The 27,288-nt window shown below is 50.8% G+C and overlaps 1 protein-coding gene across 8 annotated transcripts in view; it reads right to left on the reverse strand.

The window, feature by feature from the left end:
- Nucleotides 1-1,124: 1,124 nt before the first annotated feature.
- LUC7L (LUC7 like) overlaps nt 1,125-27,288 on the reverse strand; it is a 39,803-nt gene continuing 13,639 nt past the window's right edge. Inside the window, exons 1-12 of one of the 8 annotated variants that reach the window (XM_066198497.1) lie at nt 25,325-25,406; nt 15,121-15,423; nt 13,906-14,022; nt 13,562-13,750; nt 9,868-9,998; nt 6,870-6,999; nt 6,282-6,420; nt 5,851-5,991; nt 5,413-5,491; nt 4,831-4,983; nt 3,954-4,056; nt 1,125-3,807 (exon numbers count right to left, since the gene is read on the reverse strand). In XM_066198497.1, the coding sequence (XP_066054594.1) occupies nt 3,596-3,807; nt 3,954-4,056; nt 4,831-4,983; nt 5,413-5,491; nt 5,851-5,991; nt 6,282-6,420; nt 6,870-6,999; nt 9,868-9,998; nt 13,562-13,750; nt 13,906-14,022; nt 15,121-15,379 (1,653 nt within the window). In that variant the 5' untranslated portion in view covers nt 15,380-15,423; nt 25,325-25,406 and the 3' untranslated portion in view covers nt 1,125-3,595. Of the gene's footprint in view, nt 3,808-3,953; nt 4,057-4,830; nt 4,984-5,412; nt 5,492-5,850; nt 5,992-6,281; nt 6,421-6,869; nt 7,000-9,867; nt 9,999-13,561; nt 13,751-13,905; nt 14,023-15,120; nt 15,424-15,501; nt 16,242-18,400; nt 18,423-21,276; nt 21,298-21,443; nt 22,982-24,248; nt 24,311-25,324; nt 25,490-26,488; nt 26,519-27,288 lie in introns of those variants that run through there. The other 7 variants (XM_066198498.1, XM_066198501.1, XM_066198499.1 and 4 more) reach the window with 7 other exon arrangements.

Raw genomic sequence — 27,288 nt, forward strand, 5'->3', positions numbered from 1 at the left:
CAGGCTGGATTGTGATCCGTACTCTGGGCTGGAAGTGATGTCCTCCCATGCCTGCAGCAGCCAGCAAGGGTGCAGACCCCAGGAGGGGACCAGCCCCCCCAGACACCTGTGCCCATGGCACAGCCACCACCCATGGATCTGCTTGCTCCAGGGGCAGCACTGGCATGGCTGAGCTGGCACTCAGGCGTCACTGGTGTGCCACCTACACACTGGGAGGGACCAAAAGGCCTCTGGAATGGGGCTGGAGTGCCACGGCCCTGTGGCTGGCAGGGGCACCAGGAGCTGGGCTGGCAGCTGAGCCACTCTCCCTGCCCAGGGACTGTTAATCTGAGCAGAGGCTGAGGATCGCACGGCAGGATTATTCCCTTCCTGGGAGCAGAGCCCCAGCTGCAGAGGATTATCGCTGGTGGTTACATAAAGGAGAGGGGGGCTGATGCCCAGCAGTGCTCAGCCCTGGAGCCAGCCTGCTCCACACGTACCCACACAGCAGGGCTGGGGACAGCTCCAGCCCCAGTGGACAAAGAGGTGCCACCCTGTGTCCTGGCTAACAAACACCGTCGGGATGCTGGGGATGGCATCCTTCCCTGCCACAGAGCCTGGCACAGAGCAAGGGGCATTCTCAGCTCCGTGCTGGGCCAGACAGAGGGCCCTGGGGCAGGGGAAGCTGCTGGAGCCTGGGTCACAGGACGGAGCTCGGCCCCGGGTGCTGGCAGCCACCGGGCAGTGACAGATGGTGCCGTGCTCCAGGAGACAGCGCCCGCCACGCGTCTCCCTCCGGCTTGATCCAAATCCAAACCCCGGCATCAGATTTTCGTGCTGATGGACTGCAGCGGGAATCTGGGGTGTAAAACCAGGTCACAGAGCCCCAGGTGGGGGGGCAGGGACGGGCTGGCCCAGCCTGGTTATCTAACTCCAGCCTCTCTCCACACGCTCCCTTCTCCCTTTTCCTGGTCCATCACCTGCCCACAGCAGGACGGCAGCAGGCAGAACCTCAGCTATCAAAGCACCACCAGGACTCCGGGATCCCTCCCAAGGAGGGGAGTTCTGCCTCGGGGAGGTCACTCAAAGGGCTGTCAAAAAATCCCGAAGTCTTGTGTAACCTCCAACACCAAAGCAGGGCACCATTTACAAACAATGCAAAAGAGGGTTTATTGAAACCATTCCGGATAGAGCGAGTCCTGTACAGCACGATTTGCAATAAGTTAAAGAACCAAACCAAACAGTCTCAGTGTTAAAAACCACACTAACACATAACACAGTGATACAGCATTGCCACCCAGCAGAGTTATTGAATCAAGGCACAAAGTCATTTATTAAATACTGCAAAAAAAAAAAAAAAACCAAAAACCAATTACACAGGAAATAAGCTGGAAAACAGACTGGTTTTGTTAAGAAGGTGCTGGTTTGGCACTGATGCATTTAATTGAGCTGCCATGGCGAAATCTGCGTTTCCAAACTGTCCAGAATCATTAGTGGAGAACAAAGCCAGAAAAGCTCCCCAAAGCTGAAAATCCAGCTCTCCTCAAGGTACATTCAGTGTGCCTGTGGGAAGGTCAGGTCTGGGTAGGGACTTGAGGAGGGAGTGCACGGTGACAACACAGCCCAGGCACCTTGCTCCCAGCCAGGGGAATCTCAGCAGGAAACAATCCACATCCAACACTCAGGCTGGACGACAGTGCAAACCTGGGGGTCCCCTGCCCTGTGCTCTGCCCCAGCTGGCCAAAGGGCAGCCTCAATCCTCTTAGAGCTGCAACACTGGCACAGGGACCTTGGGGGGCTGTCAGGCCTAAGGTGCTGAGTGAAGAGGAAAGTTGGGTGACACAGCTGGGGAGCCCCCCTGCACTCCCAGATTCCCTCAGAAAACAGCTGGGAAGAGAGGCAGAGGGGCAACCCCACCATTTTGAGCCCAGGGTGTTTTGAGGGTTGTGGAGCAGTCTGCAGAGAGCTTCCCTGGCTTCCTGCACAGCTGGGACACCCCAGGACTGGCTCCCTGGACTGCCTGGGATACGGGACATGGGGCAGAGGGAAAAAGGGCACCCTTTAGGGAGCCACTGGTCAGCTGGAAGCAGGAGGTGTCCAGGCAGCCCAGCTCCCTGTGCCGTCAGCCTGGCAGGGCTGGGGCTGTGGTGTGAGCTGGTGACAGCAGCTGCCCAGTGGCACATTTGGGCTCAGCAGTGGCTGGAGGGAAGAGCTGATGCCAAATGCTGCACGTTCCCATCCTACAGTGTTTCCACACATCCCCCAAAGTCAGACTCACCAAGGGAGGGAGGCACTGGCCAAACCCCCTCCAGCACTGCAGAGCTTGAGAGAGGTTATTTTTAGGCCTATTTTTATTTTCAGGACTAAGCAGCTGGTTCAAATTGTTTTCAAGGCTCTGCACCTTGTTTCTACAGCCTGCACTGGCACCCATCAGGACAGGGCAGAGCAAACACCTCATGGTGCTACACAAATCTCCAGGAGAAACATGTCATCTTCACACAGCAACCTGCCCCATCCCCTCGGGACACCAGGCTGGGCAGAGAGAAGAGTGCTCGAGGATCACTTCAATTCCAAAGGCAGGGAGGCAGCATGCAGCTCCTGCCCACCTCCTGGCAGCAGGGACAGTGCTTGGAGAATGCTCCTCAGCAGCTGCAAGGCTGAATGAGCAGGGTGCTGGCACTGCCACTTGGGTACAGGGCTTCCCAGAGCAGCAAGCCCAGCTCCCAGAAAAGGTTAAAGTGCAATTCCACTCAAGCCAGATCCTCTGGTTTCTTAAACTTGGAGAGCTGGTGGTGGTACCTCCAGAGACCAGCCAGCCTGGGGTCAGGGTGGATCTCTCACCACCTATAAGCAGACTGAGGAAAGGAAGGAACATTGATGCATCCATCAGGTGGGAGACCAGCTCCCTCTCGGTGTCACCAACACTGCACAGCCTGGCTGGGAAGGAAGCAGCAGAGGACACAGACACAGGTAGGCTGGTGACTGCAGAGGAGGACATGTGGGCTGTTCTTGGGAGAAAAGGCCACCTGCTAAGTAGAACGACACTTTAACCTGTGCTTTGCTGACCCGAGTGACACACAGCCATGGCTGGGGTCACCACACACCTCCCACCACTACTGACGCAGGGCCCAAATCCAGGAGAGGGTAATTGCAAATCAATCTGCAGCCAAGCACCTCTCCCCAGCCAGGAGAGCTGACTCAGAAAGGAAATCTAACACCACAGAGCGGACTCCACTTCTCAGACATCCAACTCCACTTCTCAGACATCCCAGAAATCATCAACTCTGGCATCTCAGCAAGTACATGTTTTCCTCCAGACACACTCCTGAGTCAGCACAGTTCTGCGGGCACAGAGGGAGGGAGGGGAAAGCCCTTCTCCCTGGGCTGATGACACTTCAGTGGTGGCCAAGCACTGAAGTCCCATCAGCTCTGAGGATGGACACTCTGGCAGCTGCCCCCACAGCCTGGGTGTCCCTAGACGCTGGGGGTGCTTCCCTGCCAGCCACGCTTTGGTTTGCGGATCAAGAAAGGCAGCTTCCCACTGGAACCCAGGCTCTGGGCTTGCTGAGAGCCCGGCTGCAGGGCAGGGACAGCCTCTCCCCGTTCCTGGGCAGGCTCAGTCTCGGCTCTGGAATCGCATCCTGTACAGGCGGTCCCGGACATGCTGCTCGTCGTCCCCGGCCGTGCGGCGCAGCCAGATCACCCTGCTCACCAAGACATCCTCCTTCAGCTTCCTCTTCATCAGGGACATGGGGCCTGGCCCCTGGCCGGGCTGGGGGCCCCGCAGCAGCACGTAGCAGGCGTGCCGGCTCCGCTCGAACAGCGCCGCTGCAGCACAGAGCACAGGGAAACCCAGACTGAGCCCCCCGTGCCTGCACTGCCCACCAGACCCCACAGCACCCACAGGGCCCAGAAGGGAGCAGTGTCCTGCTGCAGCTCCTGGCTGGAGGGCTGGCTGCAAGGAGAGGACTTACCAGTGAACGCAATGATTTGGTCCGTGCTGTTGCGGAGCTCCAACAGGACATTAGTGTAGGAAGGATGGAAAAGGTACAGCTTCTGGAGAGGAGCTCTGTGAATCTGCAGGCAACAGGACATATCAGGACACGGACTCACACGTTATCCCAGAGACAACACCAGTACCAGGCTCAGCTATTACTCACACTCGACAGGATACACCCAGCCAGACACTTGTCCGTGTCAGCCCAGCTCATCCTGACTGATGCCATTAGGACAAGTGCTGGGATTTTGCTCACTGCTCTCCTTCCCACCCCAAGCTTCCTGCAAATAGCTGGCCTGTGTGCTGCAGGCAGGAGACAGATTTTTGCCTCAGGGCTGGCAGAGCAAGCAAGGGAAGCAGAGGAAGCTCAGCTGGTGCTTCAGCAGCCTCTGAGACACAAACTGTCACCAGTGCTGCCTGTCATTGCCCCAAGGGCTCTGCAAGCAGCTGAGCTGTGCACTGAGGCTGCCAGAGGCTGCCTGGGGCACAGGGAGGATATTCACGTGGCCACAGAGATCACTGCATGCACTGCTGCCATGGGAGGCTCCCGGGGAAACAGCAGCAATTCCAGAGGTACCAGGCCAGAAGTCTCCCACCTCACTTGCAGTGCCACACCAAGGCAGGGCAGTGACTCTGCTCACAGATCCACCAAGTTCCTTTTCTCTACATAACCAGGCTGAGGATGACAAAAGCCGCCAATGCTGCCACCACCCGCAGGGACACTATGGACACCGAGCCCACACCCAGTGCACGAGGCACAGACAGGCGGGAATATCAGCACTGTGAGAAGGGGGTAACTCCACCAGTTCTGGCACAAAGCCTGGAGAAGAGCAGCCCTCAGCAGCACCACTCACTGTCTCATTGCCTGGCTCCTGGTAGTCTCCCCACACGAGGAAGGCAGAGCGGTGATCCGCAGTGGGAAGAGTGGCTGGGCCAGGGCTCCCTGCTCCCGAGTTCAGCTTCAGCTCCCACTGGACTGCTCCAGATCCACTCTCAACAATCATAACCTAGCAGGGAAGAAAGAACCGGAACTCACGACAAAGGCATCTAACAAGCCATGAGAGAAAAGTCAGGTCAGCTGTCTCTCCTCACACTGTCTATGGGAACAAGTGTGCGACACATGGGAAGATGAGGAAATACTTGAAGCAGAGCATCACAGAGCTGTGAGATCTGGGCTTGGCCACGTTAGAGTGAAATCACAAGTTTTGCAGTTACTTCAAGGGGCTCAAAGTTCTGCCACTGAAGCCTCTTGCTAAGAAGAGAAATAAAGTGCCTGAGCTGGCTTGCTTCAATAACCTGTTGAAAGATCCTTTCACAGCTTAAAGCTTCCTAAAATCGGCCAGAGGGATCACATCCTACCAACTGTCCTTGACTCAATTCCTGCTTGAGCTGTGACGTACAGAGAAATGAGAAGTTAAAAGGAAGAGATTTCAAACCTTCTTCCTGCTAGGTCCAATTTCACTCTCCAGGATAATACCATGGACATCAGGTTTGTAGTAACCGAGCAGCGGCTCACTGAGGGAGAGAAAGAGCAGGGACAGATCTGAACCCACGCTGATGGCTGGGCATACTTTGCTTTCCCAGTTGCCTCAATCCTCCCACAACTACCCTGGTAAGAGACTTGACTGTCACAGCATTGGGTTAGCCTGGTGCCACCCCAACTCTGAGCCCAGCCACATCACACAGAATGAGGAATCAAAGCTCTGAGCTCCTTCATCCTGAAGCAGCTCCCACCATTTGAAAGGACACAACACAATAAGCAAGATCAAGACATGACCCAGGCAAAAAAGAAAAATTAAAAATTGCATCTGCCAGGACACTGCTGTTGCTGGGAACCTGGAAATGCCACATTTAGCCCACACTGAGAACACTACCTCAAAGCACGGGACACATTGAGGGTCCACACAGTCTGGAGATCTTTAGTGTTGATGAGCGTGGCCATCTCTGAGTTCACAACTAAGATGTTGTCCTGCGACTGCCCAGGAACTTTTGCCAGGTAGCGAACGCCCTCAAATCTGAACAAGGACAGAGAAATGATTAAGCTTTATTAGACTATGGCTGGTTTTACTGTGAAGTTTGAAGTTCTTTCCCTGCACAGTAAATCCAAATAGGAAACCCCAACGTGCTTACTCCGCTTTTCTGTGAAGCCCTGCTGAAGCCATTAACACCAACACTTTTCCTGAGCTTTGGATGTGCTCCTAGTCCAAAAGCCACATAGCCAAGAGGGAACAAAGTCCCACCAGGCCATCCTGTCAGGAACACCACCACCCTCCACTCCACCAGCCTCCAAGACATAACCTCACACCTGAGAAGGGATGAGCGGTGTGTGGCACGGTCAAGGTGCTTCTCCCAAAGAGAATCCGGCTGGAAGTTGGGAAATTTAACTTCCGTCCCAACCACTGCACTGCACAGATCTTCCAGGGAATATGCATAGAGAGAGTTCTCTGTGCAAAAAAAGAAAAAAAAGGCAAGAATGAGAGAGAGAAGTTATCCTGCCCTTGCTCTGAACTCCATGATTTTCCAGATCCGTCAGATCAACTATATTTTTAGGGCTTGCATCATAAAGTTGTAGTGGTATTTTGAGACTCAAGCCTGCTATTGAATGCTTTTAACATTTTATCTGCTCATAATCCAAGTGTTCCACAGTAATCATTTGCTATAAATGACTGCCTAATCCTTACATGCTTGACATTTGTTAAATAAAATCACTACAGTACATAACAAACCACAGCTTAAGCAGAAGCCTCCCCCTTCTCTTGGTCCTGAACAGCTCTTTGACTAGGTTAAAGCTTCACACAGCTTCTAAGAATGCAAAACACATTCTCATATGTTTACTAATCCTGATCTCAGTTACAATCACTCTCTCAGACCGAATTCCCAAGCAGAGCCGTACCTGTGTAGAAAAAGAAGTAGGGGGAGGAGCGCAGGTTCAGCCTGACGGAGCGAGCGTTGCCATCCACGTTCAGGCTGCCACTGAGGCCAATCTGCTGGCCAGTTTTTCCTGAATGGATGAAGGTCTTAACCTACGCAGGGAAGGGATTAAAGACAAAACCCAACAAGGTTAAAGCTGGAACCAAACAGCACCTGAATGAGAGCAGCACAGGCTTGGATGGAAAGTCTCTCCTTGGTTTTGGAGGAAGGGGCATGAGTTTGGTGACCCCTCTGCTCCAAATTCTCCAGGAAGTCTGGAAAGCACTTCCAGCATAGTCACCTGCTCTGAGAATTTGCTACCTCTGTCACCCACCCTCCTTACAGACTAGGAATGTGGAACAGCAGCCCCAGTTCTGTAAGGACAGCAAAGATCCATCCAAGCCTAAGACAGAGATGACCTAATCTCAGCAACAATGCAGCATATGAACATGGCAAACTTGGCTACACATGGCAGCTCTGCTAAATGTTTTAAATGCCCTAATCTACTCCTCCTTAAGGTCATGTGAGTCCAAGAAGATAAAAGAGCTGAGAGTTTTATTTCTATTCTTTGTGCAGGGTAACAAAATCCACTAAAAACATTTCACTCAGGAGAATAAAGGTTATAGTCAGGATCAGATGTCTGAGCAACAGTCAGAGTCTGGGGAGTGCAATGGACTCTAGGGACAAGAGAAACATCTGACCAAGAGAAACAGCATCCATCAGAGATGCTGAGTCAGGCAGGAACCCTTGCCTCTACCTTGAACAGGAGGGACTGGGAAAGCAAAGGAAATCTGCTGCTCCCAAAGCAAATCTGGAAAGTCTGGCAGGTGAAAAAGAGATAAGAGTTTGCTGGGGAGAATGAGAACACAACTGGAGAGGGAGAGCAACACATCCACCAGCTATTCCCAGCCTCCTGCACTGGGAGGAGACACACACCAGCTCGGGTACATCAGCTGCACCTTTACTGGCAAGCACTGGTCCAGTGGCTGCCCTGGGACAGTGACAGCCAGGGCTATTTACACAAGGAGTGAGAAAACACATTTTCCTTGCTGCACTGCCAATCCCTCTGTGTTGCCACAGGAGATGGACCCCGAAAACCAGCACATTTTACAGGATGTGCTTGTGCTGAAGCTTGCAGCAGGTAGGGGTCAATGGGACTCTCTGGAAACGCTGCCATCTAACCCTCTGCACACAGACCCTTCACAGACTACTCACAGCTCTGTCCTTTCAACTGCAGCCCTTGATAGCAACAAACTCCTCTACTTCAGTGCTGGATCTCCCTTCTGACCAGCCCCTTCCAAGCTGCAGAGCTCCACTCCAGCTCCTACATTTGCGTGACTTCTCAAAAGAGAACATACTTTTCCTTAAGTTGGCAGAGTGCTTGCCAAATCCAGAGGGAGGAAGGGATTTCATACCAAGATAGCAAGAGAGCTTAAATGGAAAACAGATCAAAAGGCAGTCTTGCAGAACAGAGGCTACATTCAAACTTTTCCTGTCTGCCTAAGAAGTCTTGAGATAACTGGGATAGCAAAAGCAAGGAGGAAAGAAAACAGAGAGAACTGTAGGAGGTGGAGAAGATAGAATTTCTGATGACTCTGGCAATAACAATGCCTTGGACAGCGAAACCCTGTTTTCTTATGGAGGACATTGGCCAAGAAGGCCAATGGCACCTGGCTTGCACCAGCCATAGGGTGGCCAGCTGGGCCAAGGAAGTGCTTCTGCCTTTGTACTGGCTACTGGTAAGGCCACACCTCAGCTGCTGTGTCCCATTCTGGGCTCCTCAATTCCAAAAGGACGCTGAGGTGCTGGAGCAGGTCCAGGGAAGGGAACAGAGCTGGGGAAGGGTCTGGAGCACGTCCTGTGAAGTGGAACTGAGGGAGCTGGGGGTGCTCAGCCTGGAGAAAAGGAAAATCAGTGGAGACCTTCTGATTCTCCATAATTCCCTGACTGGAGGGGGCAGCCTGGTGGGAGTCAGGCTCTGCTCCCAAGGAAAAAGGGACAGGACAAGGGGAAATGGACTCAAGCTGTGCCAAAGGAAGCTCAGGCTGAACATTGGGAGGAATTTCTTCCCAGAAAGGGTTGTTAAACATCGGAAGAGGCAGCCCAGCCAGGTGGTGGAGTCACCACTGTGGGAGGTGTTCAGGGAAAGCCTGGACGTGGCACTCAGTGCTCTGGGCTAAGTGACAAGGTGGGGATCGGTCACAGGTTGGACTTGATCTCGGAGGTTTTCCAGCCTTAATGATTCCATGACTCTGGTATGAGGACATGGGGCTCCCACTGCCCCCATCAGACCCACAGGGAGCTGTAACTTGTGTGCTTTGAACAGGACAGACTGGGCATGCAGACAATACTGTGCCCCTCCATCACGGATGTAGATGTTTTAGCAGAAAAATTGTTCTAGCTACATGACTTTCCCCCTCTCAAAAATGGGAGAAGCAATATTTGGAGGGAGATAATACAACCAGCAGCTGTTTCACTAAATGAACTCAGATCAGAATTAACCAGCGCAGCGACACTGGGAAGAGCAGTGCAAAGCAGACCACAGGCAGAGAGAGGGAAGGGATCAGAAAAGAGCAGTGCTGGTAGAAAAGCACTGACTGTCAGCTGTGCTTTGATCTAAGAGCCAAAGCTGTCAGGGTTTGTTCACTTCCACTTCTCTGAGCAGAGAAACAGAAAACTGCAAGCTCATCTTGCCCCAGCTCACTCCCCAGACAGCACAGGAACATGCAGTGAGGAGAACACACTGAAAATGGGGAGGGACTACTGCCCAGCTCTTTATCTTTTTTTAAAAAAAACCATAAAACACTTGTGCTGATTTGAGAGCACATCTCTGGAGGGCGGGAAAGAACCCAGCCCAGACCCACAGAAACCAGAGGCCCCTGGACACTTCCTCTGAGACTACAAGGTGGAAATAAACAGCATTCCTGCCACCCCCCTGCGGCAGCCACTGGGGTTTTCAGAGCTTCAGGATGATGACATACCTGGCCTTCTTTAGTAATAAAGATTATCAGGTCCTGAACTCCGTCATTATCCACATCTGGAATCACTGACAAAGGAGTCAGCACAGTATAATTAGCTCCAAAGTCCCTGGATTGTCTCCACAGAACTTCCCCTGGAACACAGTGGGAAACAGTCATTAAAAGGCATCTTAGGTTGAAAGGTTATTAATGCTCCTGTTCCAGCCCATCAGCACCACAAACCAGCCACATTTATGCCCATCACGGAGTGCTTCCTTGCCTTTCTGCATTCCCAATGAATCCCAGTATCCACAATTCCATCTTACACTGGAAAGCAATCCTAGCTGCCTGCAGGAAGACACCCAAACACCCTGGCACAAATAACAGCTTGCTTCCCTTGTGTCTTTGGTTAACAAGCTTCCCAGCATGTTCATGGCACGGAGAATCCTTTGTTGTGATCCAAATCCCTGCTGCTATGCACTTACATCTGCACAGACATTTTGAGACCATAAAGCAGCTGAATTCTGACCAGTGTTGCTGCAACTCCTGGCAGAACCTTCTCTGCCTTTACGTGCCTCCTGCAGATGTTCCTGCAGATGTTTCCCCACTGACATGACTAGCCACAACTCAGGCCACGTGCCACCTCTCCTTGTCTGCAGAACACACAAAGCCCAAACTTGTTTGTTAACTGAAGTCACAAAGCTTTGCTTTTTAAAAAACGGGGTGGGTGGTGCAGGTTTCTCTTCCCCAGCTCCAGACTAGTTGAGTGGCTCTATCCACCCACTGTCCAAGGCTGTGGGCCACTTTCCAGTCACTGACCAGTGGAATTTGCACTGGAATCTGGCAGGGAGGACACTGCTGGGGGGGTTTTCTTTCTAATGAACACTTCAGTGTCTGATTAGGCCCAGGGCAAATGTTTACCCTCCCCTTTACCCAGCATCACACACAGCAATTATCATTTCAGGAATGCAGAGTAATCATCTGTTCTTTGTCAGGAAGGCAGCTGGACTGAAAGCCAAGGAATTACTACTTGATGCTGTCTGCAATAATTTAAGGCAGGCTGTATTTCTAGTAGGATTGCTCCAAAGCTTTCACTGCAACGCTGAAAAAACCACTTGGATTTGTTACTATGACAACAGATGTGAAGTGAAGAGAGCAGATTTCCTAGTTTCCTTAGGAAATCATGGGAAGGCAAAGAATTTTGCCCTCGAAGAAAATAAGCAGGCAGAGGAAGAAGTGAAGTTTTAAATTACCACATTCTAGCTTCAGGACTGTCCAAAGGTACAAGAGTAAGACCAGGCTAATGAAATTCACTTGTCAGTGCAGAAGGCTCTAGTCTTTGGTGGTTAGACAGCAGACAGAGTTTGGGAGAAAATATCTTATTCTCTTAAAAGAAGAGTCTGAGTTAAGACAAACAGGTGACACTGAGCTGGATTCAACACCAAGCACTTGAGAAGTTCTCCATGCTCTAACCCAGCCCACAGAGAGCACAGGAACCAGCCCCCTCCTGCTCCATCAGCAGGAGATGGGACTGTCACGTGTGACAACTGCAGCGCCACGGCGCTTCCTCAGAGCCCGGGGTCACGGCACCAGCACGGCAAGAGGAGTCAGCATGGAAATTAGGCAAGTGCCTGGACTGCAAATCTAACCTGGGTGAAAGGGCTGGATTGTTTTGGTCTGGAAGGAATAATAAAATCAGAACTCAGAAGACTGAGTTCAGCTCTCCCTTTAAGCAGACACAGAGGACACAGAGACTTTTCTCCCTGTCAGACCTTCTCCAGGTTGGAGTTCTGGTTTATTTATTTAGTGTTTCTCACACAGAAGCACTTCCATCATCTGATCAACATGGTGCCCTTTCTGCCAAATCCCTCAGGAGACCAGAACCACCCACAGAGCTCACAGTTCAGGCTGCTGGAGGATCAGGTTAAGAGAGAAGGTGTAACAAAACTCTTACTCCTGTCCTCTTCCTTGAGACTCTGCCTCGGGCTATGGCAGAGATGGAACAATACACAGCTACAAAGACTTTTGCTTTGACCTGGAACAGTTAATCTTAAGCTCCTATGTGTCCCAGTTTGCTGGTAAGATAAACATGCAGGAATGTTAGATGTCCCACACAAACAGGAGCATGCACTCCTACACTTCCCTTCCTCCCCACTCGGGTCACTTCTCCTGGCAATGAAGAAAGCAGGACTTAAAACAACTTTAACTGATAAAAAACCCCACTACCTTTATCAGCATTTAAAGATCAAAACCACATCAGACACATTCGGATGATAATCTGCCTATCTCTCCTTCAATCTCCCAACAGGCAGGGGCTAGACAGCCTGAGAGCCCTGGAATCTCACCAAATCCTCCATGATGATGAATCATTAACAGCTAAAGATTGTGCTGGCTACTGTTTTTAGCACGCTGTGATGTAAGTTAGACTTTGCCTCTTTGAATACATTTAGCCTATTTAAATACATTTTATTCTGCTCTGCCCTCCTAACCCCCAGTCAACTAAGCTCAGAAACCATTTTTAACCTACTTAATAGTAAAAAGGCATCAAATACATAAACTCCTGGGTTATTCACTTTTCTATCCGAGGCATTTTTTCCTCTCTTGCTTTGAAGTTATCTATGGAATGTTTTCCTTGCTGTATTGCTATGACCTGTAGCTTAGCCTGCCTCTTTCTCTCCACACTTGCCTTTATGGCTGTCTTCAGTTACAAGCCTTTGTCTCCACAGCCAACTTTCTACACTTTGACCTGAAACTAACTACTTCATTAATAGTCTAAAAATAATCCATGCTAAAGCCTACACCTGAGGGAAACGGTGCTAAGATGTCTCTGTTGGTACAGAAACTTTCTAGCTCCGTGTATATCTACACTTCCATCTATACACTGGAAATTAAAAGCTTCACCAGATTTTCCTCAGATCCCTTAGAGCTGTACCTCTTGCTATTTCTTTTTTCCAGTTTTTGGAAAAAAGGGTGTGAGGGTATACCAGATACAAAGGATGGGATCCTAGGGAGAACATGTATTGTTTAGACTTTTGAAACAGTGACCTCCAAAATGGAAGTGTATTTTAGGCTTCATCAGCAAGGAGGGTTCAAGGTGCAGCAGATGATCACTGTTCCTAAAGTAGTACAGGCACTCCTTACCCTCACCCACGTTAGGCAAGATGATGATGATGAATTTCTCCACCTCTAAGTTTAGAAAGGAAGAAACCTTTTGAGAGGAACTAGGCAGAATTGTAGACTACTGAAACAGACTGGCAAGCACTCATCCTAAGTGCTCTCCTTGACAACTTTAAAATCATAAATGCCTACAACTCCCACTCCTCCTGCCACAGCAGGCACTCCTGGCACGCACACACAAATAACTGGGAAACGTTGCAGGTGCAGGTTGGTGTCTAACCCTGGAGGGTATAAAGTAACATTCACAGCTAGTGACTGCTCCTCCTGTTTCAAAAGCTGTTGGAACACTGCTCTTATGAAACAGTGGCTGGCACAAACCCCCACCAGAGCCCAGCCTTTGGAACAGTGAGGCTGAGAGCACGCGCTCCTCAACGCCCAGCAAGCAGCTCTGGCGAGGTTTCCAAGATAATAAATACCCAGTGCCCATTGTTCATGTCCCAGCCAGTCATGTCACACTGACACCCCCCCTGGAGGCCACGGGGTGAGGAAAGTAAGTGCTTTGTCTCAGTGACAAAGTGTCCAGGGCTCTGCTGGCACTCACCTGTCTGCAGGTCGACTGCTGTAAGGGACAGTGGCTTCTCCAGCACGAGGCAGCCCGGGGCCTGTGCTGTGCCCAGCTGCTGGATGCCACACTGCAGCCACTGCACGTCCTCTGCAGCAGGGCTCTCCCAGAGCACGCTGCCATTCGTGCCAGACACGGCGGCGAGGAAGGCACAGGGAGACGGCAGCCCTGGGGACAAGAGGTATCAGAGGGAGCTGCCCCTGCACCACCAGGAGCTGGGACTCACCCAGCTCCTCTCCTCATCCAGTTTTCTCTCCCAGTCACTTACTGGAACTAGGAGAGAAAGGACAGCCCTCACTGGAAGGTGTTTTTGAATCAGGTACCTTTATCCAGACAGGACACATTGAAGCTGCTGCTGCCACTGCTGGACTTGAAAGCAAAGAGCACATCTTGTACTTTGTCTTCATTCACATCTTCTATAGCAAGGAATGGGTAGGGCACTGCAAGAGAACACAAGCCAGGCTCTGGTGAGAGTTTTCTTAGCCCACAGCAGACAAAGTTGGAGCAAAAAACAAAAATTCCTAGAGACCTACTCACTGCCTCCATCCTGGACAGTGTAACATCAAGACAAATTGGCTTTTATATTTAAAAAAGCCATGTACACAAGTACTAAGGACAGGAAGTTAATGCCAAACAATTTTTTTTTAAATTTGCTACCCCCAGAGGATTTGTCTTTTTTAAGAGGCTAGCAGCCAGAATTTGAGCTATGCTCAACAAAGAACAACTCTGGTCTTGGAGCGGGGTTGCTATTCTCGAAGTATAAAGAACCCCACCCAAGCCCCCCACAAAACCCAGATACTTCATCTTTCTATCAGCTAAAAGCAGCTTTCTTGAGCTCAGAGTAGCAAAACTTGGGATGTCTGCAGCACCACACACAGCTCAGACCCTGCTGTGAGCACTATCTCTGCATTTACAGCACATCCAGCACAACCCACTGCACACAAGATTAAAGAAAAGCTCTCCCAGAAGCGATTGCCGAGCCACTGGGGAGCAGGACCCAGGCTAACGAGCCAACTAAAGCAAACAGAATAAAAATAGCTATAGTAACTACAGAGCAATTTATTAAAAAAACAAGATGGAATTATTATTCTCCCCTTCCTGTCAGCCATGAGGAAAAGGGAGAAAGTCAAAGTGACAGAGGAAAAAATGCCTAACTGCCTCCAACCTCAGCTCAAACTCCAAGGGAACATTTTAAAGAGCAAGCTTCAGCAGAGGTTTATTCCCAAATACCAAATACCCTTTCTCTCTTCTTTTTTTTTTTTTTTTTTTGTGAATGAGGCCAGCCCGCTAACTTGTTAACACTTCAGAGCAGCATCTAATTCCTCCACTAGATCCTGTAAACACCCCCTGGAAGGCCACTCCAATTATGATGGGCCACTGCTTATCCAGGTCAGGTATTCACAGCTCTGGCTCCCAAGGGCTGCATCCCTGCAGGTCTGGCTCCATGCTGTGCTTAGGTAGAGGCTCAGAACCCAAATCCATGGCACAGAAAGGAAAAAGACTCTTGGTAAGTATTTATTCTGCTGCAGCAAGCTCACCTGCACTGTTGTAGTATTGGAACCATGTTCTTTCCGAAACTGGCCTCTCTGGGCAGGGAATGATAAAGGAGAAAGCAAACACAATGATCAGGCAGAGGAACAGGGAGATGAAGAAGGCAGCAGTGCGCCACCGGGACAGCCGGGACAGCCCCGAGGACTTGATAATCCTCCTCTCCACAAAGTTTTCATGGTTCTCCTGAGCTTTTACATCCTCAGTCTTCAGAGGGTGGATCTCAGCTTCTGAGTCCTTGTTATCCATCACAGCTCATTCATCAGCATTCAGACACCCTTCTCCCCCTTCACCTGCAACAACGGAAAGAGAAGTTAAAATACATTTTGAAATATACTTTAAAAACAGCAATTAAAATATTCTGTTACTACCTGATATTCACACTGGAAACGTTTAATGGGAGGTGAGCAAACCCGTGTATTGTCACAGAGCTGGATACAACACCCTGCTGGTGCCAGAGGTCTCCCACACAGAGCAACAGAGAGAGGCCGTGGAATGCAGGAACAGCACCAATTCTTCTCCAGAGCAGGAAATCAACTCTGCTACAGCTGGACAAAGAAGGCTACAGACCCCACGCAGAAAGGACTGACTGGTCTGCAGGTCTCCCTCAAGGAAAACACCCCAAAAGCTCCTTTTGTTGCAAAGACTTATTGCTACCTCCTGTGTATGTCAGCCTGACTCCCAGCTGGAGAGGTGAAAGGAAACACTTGTGACCTTTATATCCCAACATAAGGCTGTCCTCTACCGTAATGTGCACTTGAGCTTCCCCAGGAGAGAGAGAAACAAACACCAGCATGTTCTATAAAGGAGCAAACCAAAGCAATTCAACACCTTCTTATAGGAGAAACCACTGGGTACCTTCAGCAACCCAGCCCTGCAGAAGGCAAAAGAATGATGACTTCCCTCCCCAGAGAAAAAACAAGGCAGAAGTTGAGACTAAAATCAGGCAAATTTGATTTCATCAGACTGGAAGAGCTAACAACTGCTATTTTAGCTTCTCCTGGTACAAATCATAACCTTGGGCTACAGCTACAATAAACAGAGGGGGTCTGTGCTAATTTGCTATAAAGAACGAGCGGGAAAGAGCCCTAGTCACTTAGAAAAGCCTGTAAGTCATTACCCACAACAACAATAAAAATCCATGTTTTATACAGATTCTCTGATAGTGCTTCTTAAAAAAAAATACCTCAAGGGAAGAAATAAAGAATAACAAATTCCAGTAGGCTTGGAAAAAGCTGCTTGACAGTGTTATGAAAAGTTATATCAGAGCAAATAACCAAGACAACCAAGCCAATTTTCCATGACTGTGCCCCAGCAGTCACATGTCTGGGTTGTCCACCGCAGCCATTTACTTCACCAGCAGAAAAAAGCTTCAAAGTCAGCACCAAGACAGTGTAGAGAGCCTGGGATTCCAACAGCAACAGACCTCGCTGTGTCTCACGTTTCTACCCAAGCTCATTTACAGGTTCTGTGAAACACAAGATGAGTCACCCTGGGGAGGCTCAGCTCCTTCAGGCAGCTGTGGCTCCCCAGGCTGTCCCTGTCTCACTGCAGAGGCCTCTTCTCTTCTGGGTACAATTCACAGGGGGACAGATCCACGGCAAGACAACCCTGAGGCACAGAATCAGCACGACAGCCTGGCACTGTCAACCCTTTAACCTCAGAGCCTGCTGGACTTTGAAGCACTTACTCCAACCCGAGCACTCTGGCATTTGTTCTACATCATGCACAGGATCTCACTGCAGGTAATTTAATTCAACCTACACAATACCATACAAACAAATCAATAATGCAGAAGTTGCATCTTATTCCAAACATGTTCCTCCAAGGATTTCATCCGCCCTTCTCATCAGCCCACCAGCCACACCAGGGATACCTACACGAGGCTGGCTGCGCCCAGACCAACAGCAGGCTCCTGATGGGTAGGAAGGCTCCAGATGGAAAGGTGAACAACAGATCAAGTGGTGCTTTCAGCCTCTGTCCCGAGCTGAGCATTGCTCTTTACTGCACCAGGCCTTGAGCAGGTTCAAGGTACAAGGGTCCAGGTACAGGCTGAGCAAATGATCTACTGGCGTGGAGCAGCCAGGGCCACAGTGATGGGGACAGGAGTCCCCATCAGGAGGGGCAGGAGTGAGTTATGTCACCTCCCCTGTGCTGGGGCAGGTGGCTCGTGTGTCCCTGAAGTGCCCATCTCCAGCAGCATGAAGAGGGGGATCTCCTCAAAACCAGCACCCACAGCATGGACCGCAACAGGGCTCCAGCACAATCCCACTGGCCTCTGCAGCAGAGCTTCCACAGCCTCCCAGAACGCAGCTGGGAAAGATCCAGGGCATACCAGCACCTAGGAGCCTTCCCAAAAGGAACCAAACGCAGGTTCCTCCCCTCTCTGTCCAAAAGGGACACCACCTAACACAGCATTGATAGCGTATTTTTATGACTCACTATAAATCTCACCACTCTCATCTAGACTGGGATGAGAACAATAAAAAAGCAGTAATTATCCTGACAACCCCAGTAATTCCCCTCCTTTTTGCCGCGATGACCCTACGGAGCCACCAAGTACAAAGAGCCCTCAATGCCTTTAAAGCAATTCTCTCTCTTTTCTTTCAGGGTTTGAATAATGCCCTTTGCAGCCCTGCCAGAGCAGAGGCGGTGCCAGGAGGAGGACCACGGAGGTCAGTGGCAAAGACTCAAACAATGCAGGAAATCCCAGCCCCGCTGCTGCCAAAGTACACGCCGGCAGCATGTGGAATGGCCTGAGCTGGGAATAACAAAGAGGGCTGGGAATCAGTTTAATTGAAGACAAGCAGAAAATGACAGTGTGCATCTGAGATGGTTTTACGGTCCTCTAGAAGCCGACATCTTGTCTCCTGCTGGAAGAGGACACAAATAATTCGGCTGGGAAGTTTAAGGCATCCAGGCACCTTCCAAGGGAGCAGGCAGTGACAGGATCCTGTGTTGCTGCAGTGTAACACACTGCTACATGCAGTAGATCTGGGGACGGGAGAAAACATGGGAGAAAGACCTTGGAGAATGAGACATAATTAGAAAACACATGCAACAAACCCGAACTGAACCCAGATGGGCCAGGGAGTGCGGCAGCACAGCCAGGATCGGCATCTCAGACTCCAGGGCTCCCAAGCTTTAAAAGCTGCTTCCACCAGCCATGGGATAAGCTGGGAGCAGTCCCCAGCCGAAAGTGAGGGGGAACAAACACCCCTTCCTGTACCACAGTAACAAGAGGGACAGGATAAACACAGCTTTACTCACCTTCACTGTCCAGTTTCCTGAAGCCACAGCAGATCTACACATCTGATCTGCCTCGTACAGCTAAACCCAAGGGACAAACCATCAGCAGCAGTCAGACAGAACTGCCTGACAAGCACAGAAAATCACAGACAGTCAGGTGGATGAAGACTGGTGACAGAAACCATTTAAGGATCCATGCACTGGAAAGATTTAACTCATTTTCCACTGATAAAACACCAAACCACAGCATCTGGAATGTCACCAGGCATCAGTTCTTAACAGGAAATTTCTAGCAACATACCATAACTTAGATTTGACATTTAACACATTTTTATCTTCCACAGAATGATGAAATCAGGTTCTGGCTGGATATTTTAGGGACACAAACACAGGATTTGGCTGATTTGGTTCTGTTTGGTTGGTTAGTTTAAGCACCTCAGAGGTTTCCTTCCTGTCAGCCAGAAATTGTTGAAGCCCCAAGCTGCACTAAATAAAGACAAAACAGCCAGGTTTTGCTCTGAATAAGATGCAACATTCCCATCACAGCTCTTTTCCATGAGCAGGCTGTTGGGTTTTGATCCCATACACAGTGTGACACTGCAGCAAACTCACAGGGCAGTCACCTGCTGTGAGACATTCAGTCTCGGGTCATTTGTTCCTTTTTCTGCAGTCCCACTTGCATCAGGACAAGAAGAAATAACAAGTAAGATTTCCCAAAATGAGCTTTGCTCCCCCAAAGACACTCAGGCTGCATGCTTGCATCCATGCTTATCATTTTGCTGGGTCATGTGCAGCTCACAGCTCTTTGCTGACATCAGGTCACAGCCCAGGGCTGCCTGGGGACACTGACCCTGTCTGACACTGGGGCACCTCTGCTCCTCGTGTCCCCAAGGCCTTTCTGAGGACACAGTCTGTAATCCAAACCCCACCAATGGGACTAGTGTGGCCCTGACACAGGTTTCCCAAAGAATCTGTGGCTGCTTCATCCCTGGAAGTGTCCAAGGCCAGGTTGGACAGGGCCTGGAGCAACCTGGGATAGTGGAAGGTGTCCCTGCCCATGGCAGGGGGTGGGATGAGATGAGCCTTAAGGTCCCTTCCAACCCAAACCATTCTGGGATTCTCCTGCTGGAGCTGTCCTCAGGTTCTTTTGAAATGACATTTAACCTTCCAGTGCAGACACAGCACATGCCACAGAGCACTCACAGCAAGGGAATTAGAAACTCCTCCAGAACACAACTACCTTGCAATGTGATACATCTGTCATTTGGAGGAGAAAACTCTTATCCCGGGCAGTTCTCACCCCAGACAAGAGTTCAAACACAGAAACCCAAACTGTTTAGGGAAGAGCAAAACAAAACCAGGTATGATTTCCACGAGAGCAATGGGAAGATCAAAACTCTTCAGACGAAGAACAGCATTAAAGCTGTGCGGAACTGACCACAGGTCAGGCCAAAAAAAAACTGCTCTGCAGAAACACCAGTCATTTATCACCCCTGGGCTTACAGGCTCCACTGCATCCAAGCCACTCCCCTTGCCAACTCCACGGGCAGCTGTCAGCGGGGTGCTTGAACCTCCCACCTCACCCAGACACCCCCACCTCACCCACAGGGCTCCCCTCCTGCCTCAGAAGCACAGTGACATCCCTCACTGCCAGAGATGGAGCACACAAGGGACTCTGGAGAGATCTCTCTGCATGAAACCCCCCTGGAAAAGGCTGTGGTCATTTGATGTGGCTTTATTCAAAAGAGAGAAAAAAGGACATTTTTTAGGTGGGGCACCCACTGCAGAGGTCAGAATTCCATGCTGACTCCTGCACAGCCTAGAGAGATTTATGGCATCGTGAAAGGAGTGTTCAAAGATTGGATAGGGCTTGGAGCAACCTGGTCGGGTAGGTGTCCCTGCCCATGGGACAAGTCAATCTTTATGGTCCCTTCTAATCAAAACCATCCCATGATTCTATGAAACACTGGCCTTCCTCCAGATGTTGCTGTCCTTCACAGCTACCTTCAAGAGAAACCACTTTTCTCGCCCCAGAAGTGGAATTTTTCTTTCTGTCACTTACACACAGAGCAAAGCTCCCTGACAGGCCCCTCCACCCACACGCCCATCCCCGGGGATCCTCTCGGCTCCACAGGCAGCCCAGTGCTGCCCCGGCACCGGGAAGGGCTGGCTCCAGTCCCCCCCTGCAGGGCAGGCTGCCCCTCCTGCTCCCAGCCCTTACGCAAGATGTTTCCGCCTTACAAAATAAGGGGAACAGGCTGGAAATGAGGTCGGAGTTGAAGACGTTGCAGCATTTTTCTTTCGGCAAGAAGCCCTGTAATTCACGTCTGCAAACCAGGCCTGTGGGTTCCCGAGGGAAAGAGCCACAGCCCTTTAACCGTGTCCAGGAGGAGCGCTGAGCCCTGCAGAGGTGAGGGGCTTGCTTTGGCTGAAGCACGGACCGCCGTCCCCCGGGCCCCCTCACAGCCGCCAGCCTCGGGAGAAAGGACCTCGGGCCAAAGGGAGCAACTTGCGCTTTGGAAAAAAGGATTAAATTCCTTCCCAGGCTTCTCGCTATGGTTTGGGGACACTTCTCGAGCCGCTCAAGGCAAACACCTCCGGCTCAGCGGGGAGGGCCACAGGGCTCGGCTGGAAGCGCTGGCAGCGGCGGGCTCTCAGCGGCCCCAGCGCCGCCACTGCCAGCTCCGAGCTCCCGGGGCCGGCGGCAGCGCGCGGGCAGCGGGGACGCCTCGGGCGCCGGCTCCGTCCCCTCACAGCGCGGAGGCGCGGCCCGGGGACAAGGCCGTGCTCTCGGGGTGCACCCACAGAGGCGTCAGGAGCGGCCCAGGGCCCCCCCGCCCCGGCCGGGTCCCCCCGCGGCCCCGGCCCGGCCCCCGCCCGCCCCGCTCCGCACTCACCCCGCGCCGCCGCCGCCGCCGCCGTCACTTCCGCCTCCGTCCCCCGCCGGCCGGCGGCAGTGACGTCATGACGCAGCGAGCGCTTCCGCCCGGCGCGGAGGGCCCGGCCCGGTGTCGGCGGCGGCGCGGGCGGAGAACCCGCAAGAACGAGTCCGGGCAGCAGCGGGAGCCACAAACACAGATCTTTAATGCGCTCACACCGCGGGACAACAGCACGGGCACGTACAGGCACCCCGAGCGCGCGCCCGCCGCCCCCCGCGCCCCACACGGAGGTTACAAAAACAACACGTGAAATCCGCGGAGTTAATTGTAAAAACGGACAGGGAGGGGGGGCATGCACTAGGGACCGACACCGGGGGAGCGCCGCGGCCGAACCGGAGCCGCGCTCGGGCTGGGGGGAGGGAGGGGGAGCGCCGGCCGGAGCCCCCCGCCGGGAGCGGCAATTAATTAGCGGCGGTAATTAACGCCTCTGCCGGGCTCGTGCCCAGCAGCGCCCGGCTCGGCCGGGGACGGGGCCCTCACTCACACCATCCCCACAAAATGCCGAGCCCGGGGGTCGCGGCTGGGGCCGGCACAGCCAGGCACCTTCCTGCCCTCGTGGGGAACAAACCCCGGCACAAATCAGCGAGTGGCAGCAGGCAGAGGCTCCCGCACGCGTGGGGACACGGCTGGTGCCTCTCCCCGGAGAGACACACACCGGCACGGGCTCCAGCCCGAGTCACCTCTGCCCCATGGCACATCCTGCCTCACTGGCCTTGGAAAACACACCAAAACGCTTTCATCTGCATGTCAGAAAGCCCCGCGGGGAAGCTCCGACTGCAGAGTGCACAGTAAATAGGCAGATGAGCTGTGGCTGTGCTTCGTTAAAGAAGAAACCAGCCAGGTTTGCCACTGCTTTGCTCACACCAACTATCTGAACTGTAAAGGTACTAAAACCAGACTTGAGCCCAGCTTAGAAACATTTCCTAACATTTTCCAACATTTTCTTTCAGTTCATTTGGTCATCCTCAATACGAAGAGCTTTCAGAATAGATCAGGGCCAAATTTTGTCTGTTTTGTCTTAGCTGGGCAAGTGAGGCAACTCTGAAGTGCTGGAGACATAAAAATGAGGTGGCTAAGTACTAAAAGGAAGAAAAAAAAAATCAGAATTTTCTTTTAACATATATAAACAGAAGGAAAAAATAGAATTGAGAACCAGTGCTACTGGTGTGCTCACAGAGGGTCAGGTGGGTGTTTTGGAAAGGGCTGAAGCATTACAAAGGTCAGGGCAGCTCAGGGCTCCAGGCACAGCGTGGCCCCGGGCACTGCCTCGGGACAAACACGGGGTGTCCACAGCGGCCTGGACTGAAAACCATCCATCCAGATTGATTTATTCCTACTAAAACAAAACCTTGTTAAACAGTACGTAACTCCTGTGTCTCTACAAACTCACAGCTACCTGCCAAACAATAAAAATCCCAAACTACAAAAGATGAGTTGTATTCAGTAAATATAAATGGGAAATTTAGGCTTTGTGTAGAATGTTTATCAGACTATTTACAGTGCAACACAGATCGTTTGAGTTCAGATCTCGCCAGCTTCTCTCTCTTCTGACCTCTTGGAACGAGATTTGCCATTTGTGCTCTCGTGCCGCCTCTCAGAAGAGCTCTTCTCTTTCCTCTCTCTGTCTCGGGACTTTTCTCTTGAAGATCGATCTCTAGAAGATCTGAAGTACAAAGTAAACCATCGCTGTCAGCTTCACAACTAATAACTGTCAAACACCACCGAGCAACCCCTTTCCCTAGCAGGGCTGTGGGATGCCAGGTCCGTGCAGGAAGGTGCCTGGCTGCTGTGGGGGGGACTGGGTCCCCCAGGACAGCACCTCTGGGCCCCCTGAGAGGTTTCTGTGAGGGAACGTCGGCTCTGCAGCACTGAGTGCACAGCACAGCCTTTGCTACTCCTTCCTCTGAGTGATCCTTTCAAGCTGTTGCCACAGGGGCTCTCCCAGGTCTTCCCTGTGCCCCTTATTATTTTTCTGGGCCATCCTGAAGTGCCTACAACTTCTTCCTCATCTCTGACTCAGCTCAGTTCATGGCTTCCAGAGCAGTTTTTCATTATGCCCTAAGCTACTGGCTTTCTGCTCAACTGCTTTAAATACCAACTGGATTCTTTGCTGGCTCAGCCCTGGGCTTCTCACTTTGCATCCTGACAAATGCTGGCTTTGGCAGCAGCCCGGGTTCAGAGTCAGGATGACAGAGATTTATGTTCACAGCCCACAGCACAGGCACATCTTTTCACAGCCACAGATTTTCAACAGCACTTCCCTGTGTCAGCCCACGCAGAATTAAACAGGAGGCTTCACATTAGGTCTAATCTGAAAGGCAGTTTCTGGTGTGATTCCTGCCAGCTTAGGGAATACAGGATTTAAAAGGAGCTGATCCTGAGTGAGCTCAGCACAGGCTCCTACATTCTACTCCAAGGCTCACTACACAGGGGTTTTTTACAGTCACAACAGAAGGTACCTTAGAGGTTCCACTTTCATTCTTGTTGATTTTAAGGTTTGAAAACACTGCAAAATTGAGATATCAAACCCAACAGCCATTTCATTTTCATTAAACTGTGTCATTTAACATCAGTCTGTCTGATGACATTATCTCTCTACCTTTTCCACACAATGCCTGCTGCATGCAGACCTCCTACCCTGAGACCTCCAGATCCTGTGACACTCTGCATTTCTTTCAGCAAGTGAGACCTCAGACCAGCAGAACCTGAGGGCAGATTTCATCCACTTTCAAGGTGAAAACAGAAGCTACCCTTTTTCAGGAAACAGGGGTTTGCTGCTTCTTCACTTGTTTTTGTTATGTTTTCTTGAACTGATCCTGGCCTGTCCCCAGCTCTCAGCAATTTAGTGCAGGTGTGTCAGCTGGCCAATCCCCCTGCAATCTCAGTGGGCTGGTTTGGATGTGTTCAAGGGTTCCGAAGTAATCCCTTACCTGCTCTTTAGTAATAGTTATTACAGGATCTTCCTCACTTCCTAATTGTCCAAACTTCTTTTCTTTATTTTTCATGTTCAAGACAGATTTAAAAAAGCACTTTAGTATCTCAGCCATTGGAGAATCAACAGTATTTACACCCCCCCTCAGTTATTAACAGACTTATTTTTCAGACCATTATTTCCCTCCCCTTCACCAGGTATCTTTAAAAGAAAAGCTGTTCTTACCCCTTAGCTAAACTGACACAAGACACACAACAACAGGTTTGTTTCTAGAACTGTACTTGAGTGCTGGTGCCTTATCAGGTGACAGTGCTAAAGCACTCCCATATTAACCAGGAGTCTTTAAAAAAATCCAGATCTAACCACAGCAAGCACCTGGAGGCAGACTTGCTCCTGGGCTTAGGGCTCTAAGGGAACACAATGATTCCAGTCAATTTTTCTAACACTCTACACACACTTGCCTCATCATTCCTCCAACACAGGCTGTTTCGCTGAATTTCAGAAAAACTTTAAGCCCTTCTTTGGACTATAGTGCTTCTCCTCAGAGACAGAAGAATGGTATACCCCTCCTGTATTTCTTTTCCAGGAGGAAAAAGTGCTGATTCCTAAAGAATTTTCTCTCTCTCTCAAGCAGCCTTCTAACAGATGATCTCAAATCATAGACTCCTTCCCAATGCCAGCACTAAGAGAAGGAATCTAGGGAGCAGAAAATAACTACAGAAGTGTAACATCCAAACTGCCTCCCAGGCACTTGGCTTTTTCAGGCCCAGGGAAACTCAGTTAGCTCAAGGAGGCTTTGTGCTGCTTCCCATCCAAGGGGCATCTCGAGGCTCAGCACTGCAAATCAGGGAACCTGTTCTATCTCCTAGACTCTCCTCTCTGCTGGGATCTCCTGTACAGCTGCTGCCCTCATGTGAGGCCCCTGGGAAATCCTGCTTTGGCCCAGGAGCTGGCACAGGCCAGCACAGCTGCTCTGGAGAACCCTGCCACGCTCCTGCTCGCCCTACGGGCCAGGGAGGTCACTGTGAGCCAAGGCCTCCCCTTTGCAGAAGCCCTCCTGTGGGGAATACATACTTGTGTTTTGAGCTCCTGTCTCTGGAGCCGCGGCGGTGGCCTCTGCTGTGGGAGCGGGAGCGGCTCCGGTGGCGCCGGTGTCGGTCCCGGGAGCGCGAGCGGGACTTCCGCCGCTCCCGGGACGCTGATCTGGAGCGTCTCCGCCTCCGCTCCCGAGACCGCGATCTGCAGGGAACACAGGCTGTCTCAGTGCCTCAGGTCTGCACCCCTGAGCTCCCTCTGAGACCCTCCTGGGTAACAAGCACCCAGAGCATTGACACAGTGCAGCCCCTGCCCCCCACATCCCCGCTGACACCCACGCCGCGGGCAGCTGCCTCCCCCTGGGCCTCGTGCTACTGACAAAATGCCAGTGGGTTATTCTGTTTGCTGGAAAGCTGCTAGAAAAGCTCCCATCATTATTGTGAGCACGTGGCAAGGGCCAGAGCAGAGCTCACAACCCTGCATCACTCACGAGTGAGGCCCGTGTAAGTAGAAGAGAGGCCAAAAGAAGTGATCTGTGAAATTACCATAACCCTAAGAGAATCTTCCTTATGAAAGTCCTGCACTTTAGAAGCAGATTTATTCCACCCTGCTCTAAAAATAGGAAAGATGCCAAAGGAAAGCAGTAGACAGGGAGATCTCCAGGTCCATTATAACAGAGAATGTTGCCATAGCATTAAGGCAAGCTCTTCCCAGAGATGTGGGGGTTTTAATATCAAATCTGTGTATTTTCACATCTGAGGTATTATATATATGTAACAGATACTTCAGACATTACAGTCATGGAAGTGTATCAGGTATTTATTGAAAGAGGCCTCAAGGACATTCAGGGGCTCACACTCTGGAGCACACAGAGCCCACCCTGGCCAGGCTACTGTTATAAACGATTTAAAACTTGGGTGGGAATGAGTAAATAAGATTTAATTTTAACTCATTAAAAATTATAAAGCAAAGGGGGGAGCCCATCCTGGCCAGGCTACCCAGCACCTGCTCTACAGCCCAAAGAGCCATACCAAGCTGAGCAGCACCACTGAGGTGCCCACACTGCACTTGCCATCTCTTTCAGGGAGCAAACCAGACACTGAGGCACTGAGTGAACTCCGCTGGTGAGACCCAGAAAAAGCCTCAGGAGCTAGACAGAAACACAAACAGGCATTTGGGAGAACTGCAGAACTGGACACTCACCTTCGACGATCTCTGTTTCTTGATCCAGACCTAGAAAGGACAGTTAAGTGAGAGAAGTTATGACACAGCCAGTGGTTTTAAGTAGGAAAATTCATCCACCCTGGCAGCTCTTGACAGGAATAATCAATACCTCAAGTGATACATTAGTTTAAAAGAAAAAAACCACAAACCCCCCCCAGCCCCCCCACCCCCCCCCGCCCAAAAAAACCCCACAACCATTTAGTTAGCTTCAATTTTAGGAGCAAGAATTTGTCAAAAACTGGAAAACATGAATTTCTGCACAGTGAGCTTCCTGTCACTACAGAAAAAAGTCTAGAAACCAGCCACTATTAATAAAGCACCCCAATGAACATCTTCAACTAATTTTCTGTGCATATGTGTTAAATACTCTTTACTCTCTGCAGTCTAACACCAGCTGGATCAACTCTAACATTTTCAAGAAGTGCCACTCTCCAGTCTGACAGACATCTGCTAGTTTTCTGATTTTGGTTCCCTTGAGGCAGCTGCATGTTAAAGGGGTTTTAATAAAGAAAAAACAGCCTTTTCTCACCCCTTGTATTTGTTTACCAAACATTAGAAGGACATTTGCATCAATAATTTTTTTCCCTTTTAGGAAAGATAACTAGGAAAAAAGAGGTGACACAGCTACAAGAGAACTATTACTGACAAGTGACAGATAAACTCAAAATCCTTAGAAAGCACTTGAGAAGAATAATCCAGGCCTTGCTATCCTTTCTCACATTCCACGAGCTTCAGAGCTCGTGTGTGGCACTCTGAGCTTACTGCTGTCAGCATTAGCT

Source organism: Chamaea fasciata, unplaced genomic scaffold (assembly GCF_029207755.1).
Source record: "Chamaea fasciata isolate MVZ Bird 193981 ecotype frontalis unplaced genomic scaffold, bChaFas1.0.hap1 SCAF_16, whole genome shotgun sequence".
NCBI lineage: Eukaryota > Metazoa > Chordata > Aves > Passeriformes > Sylviidae > Chamaea > Chamaea fasciata.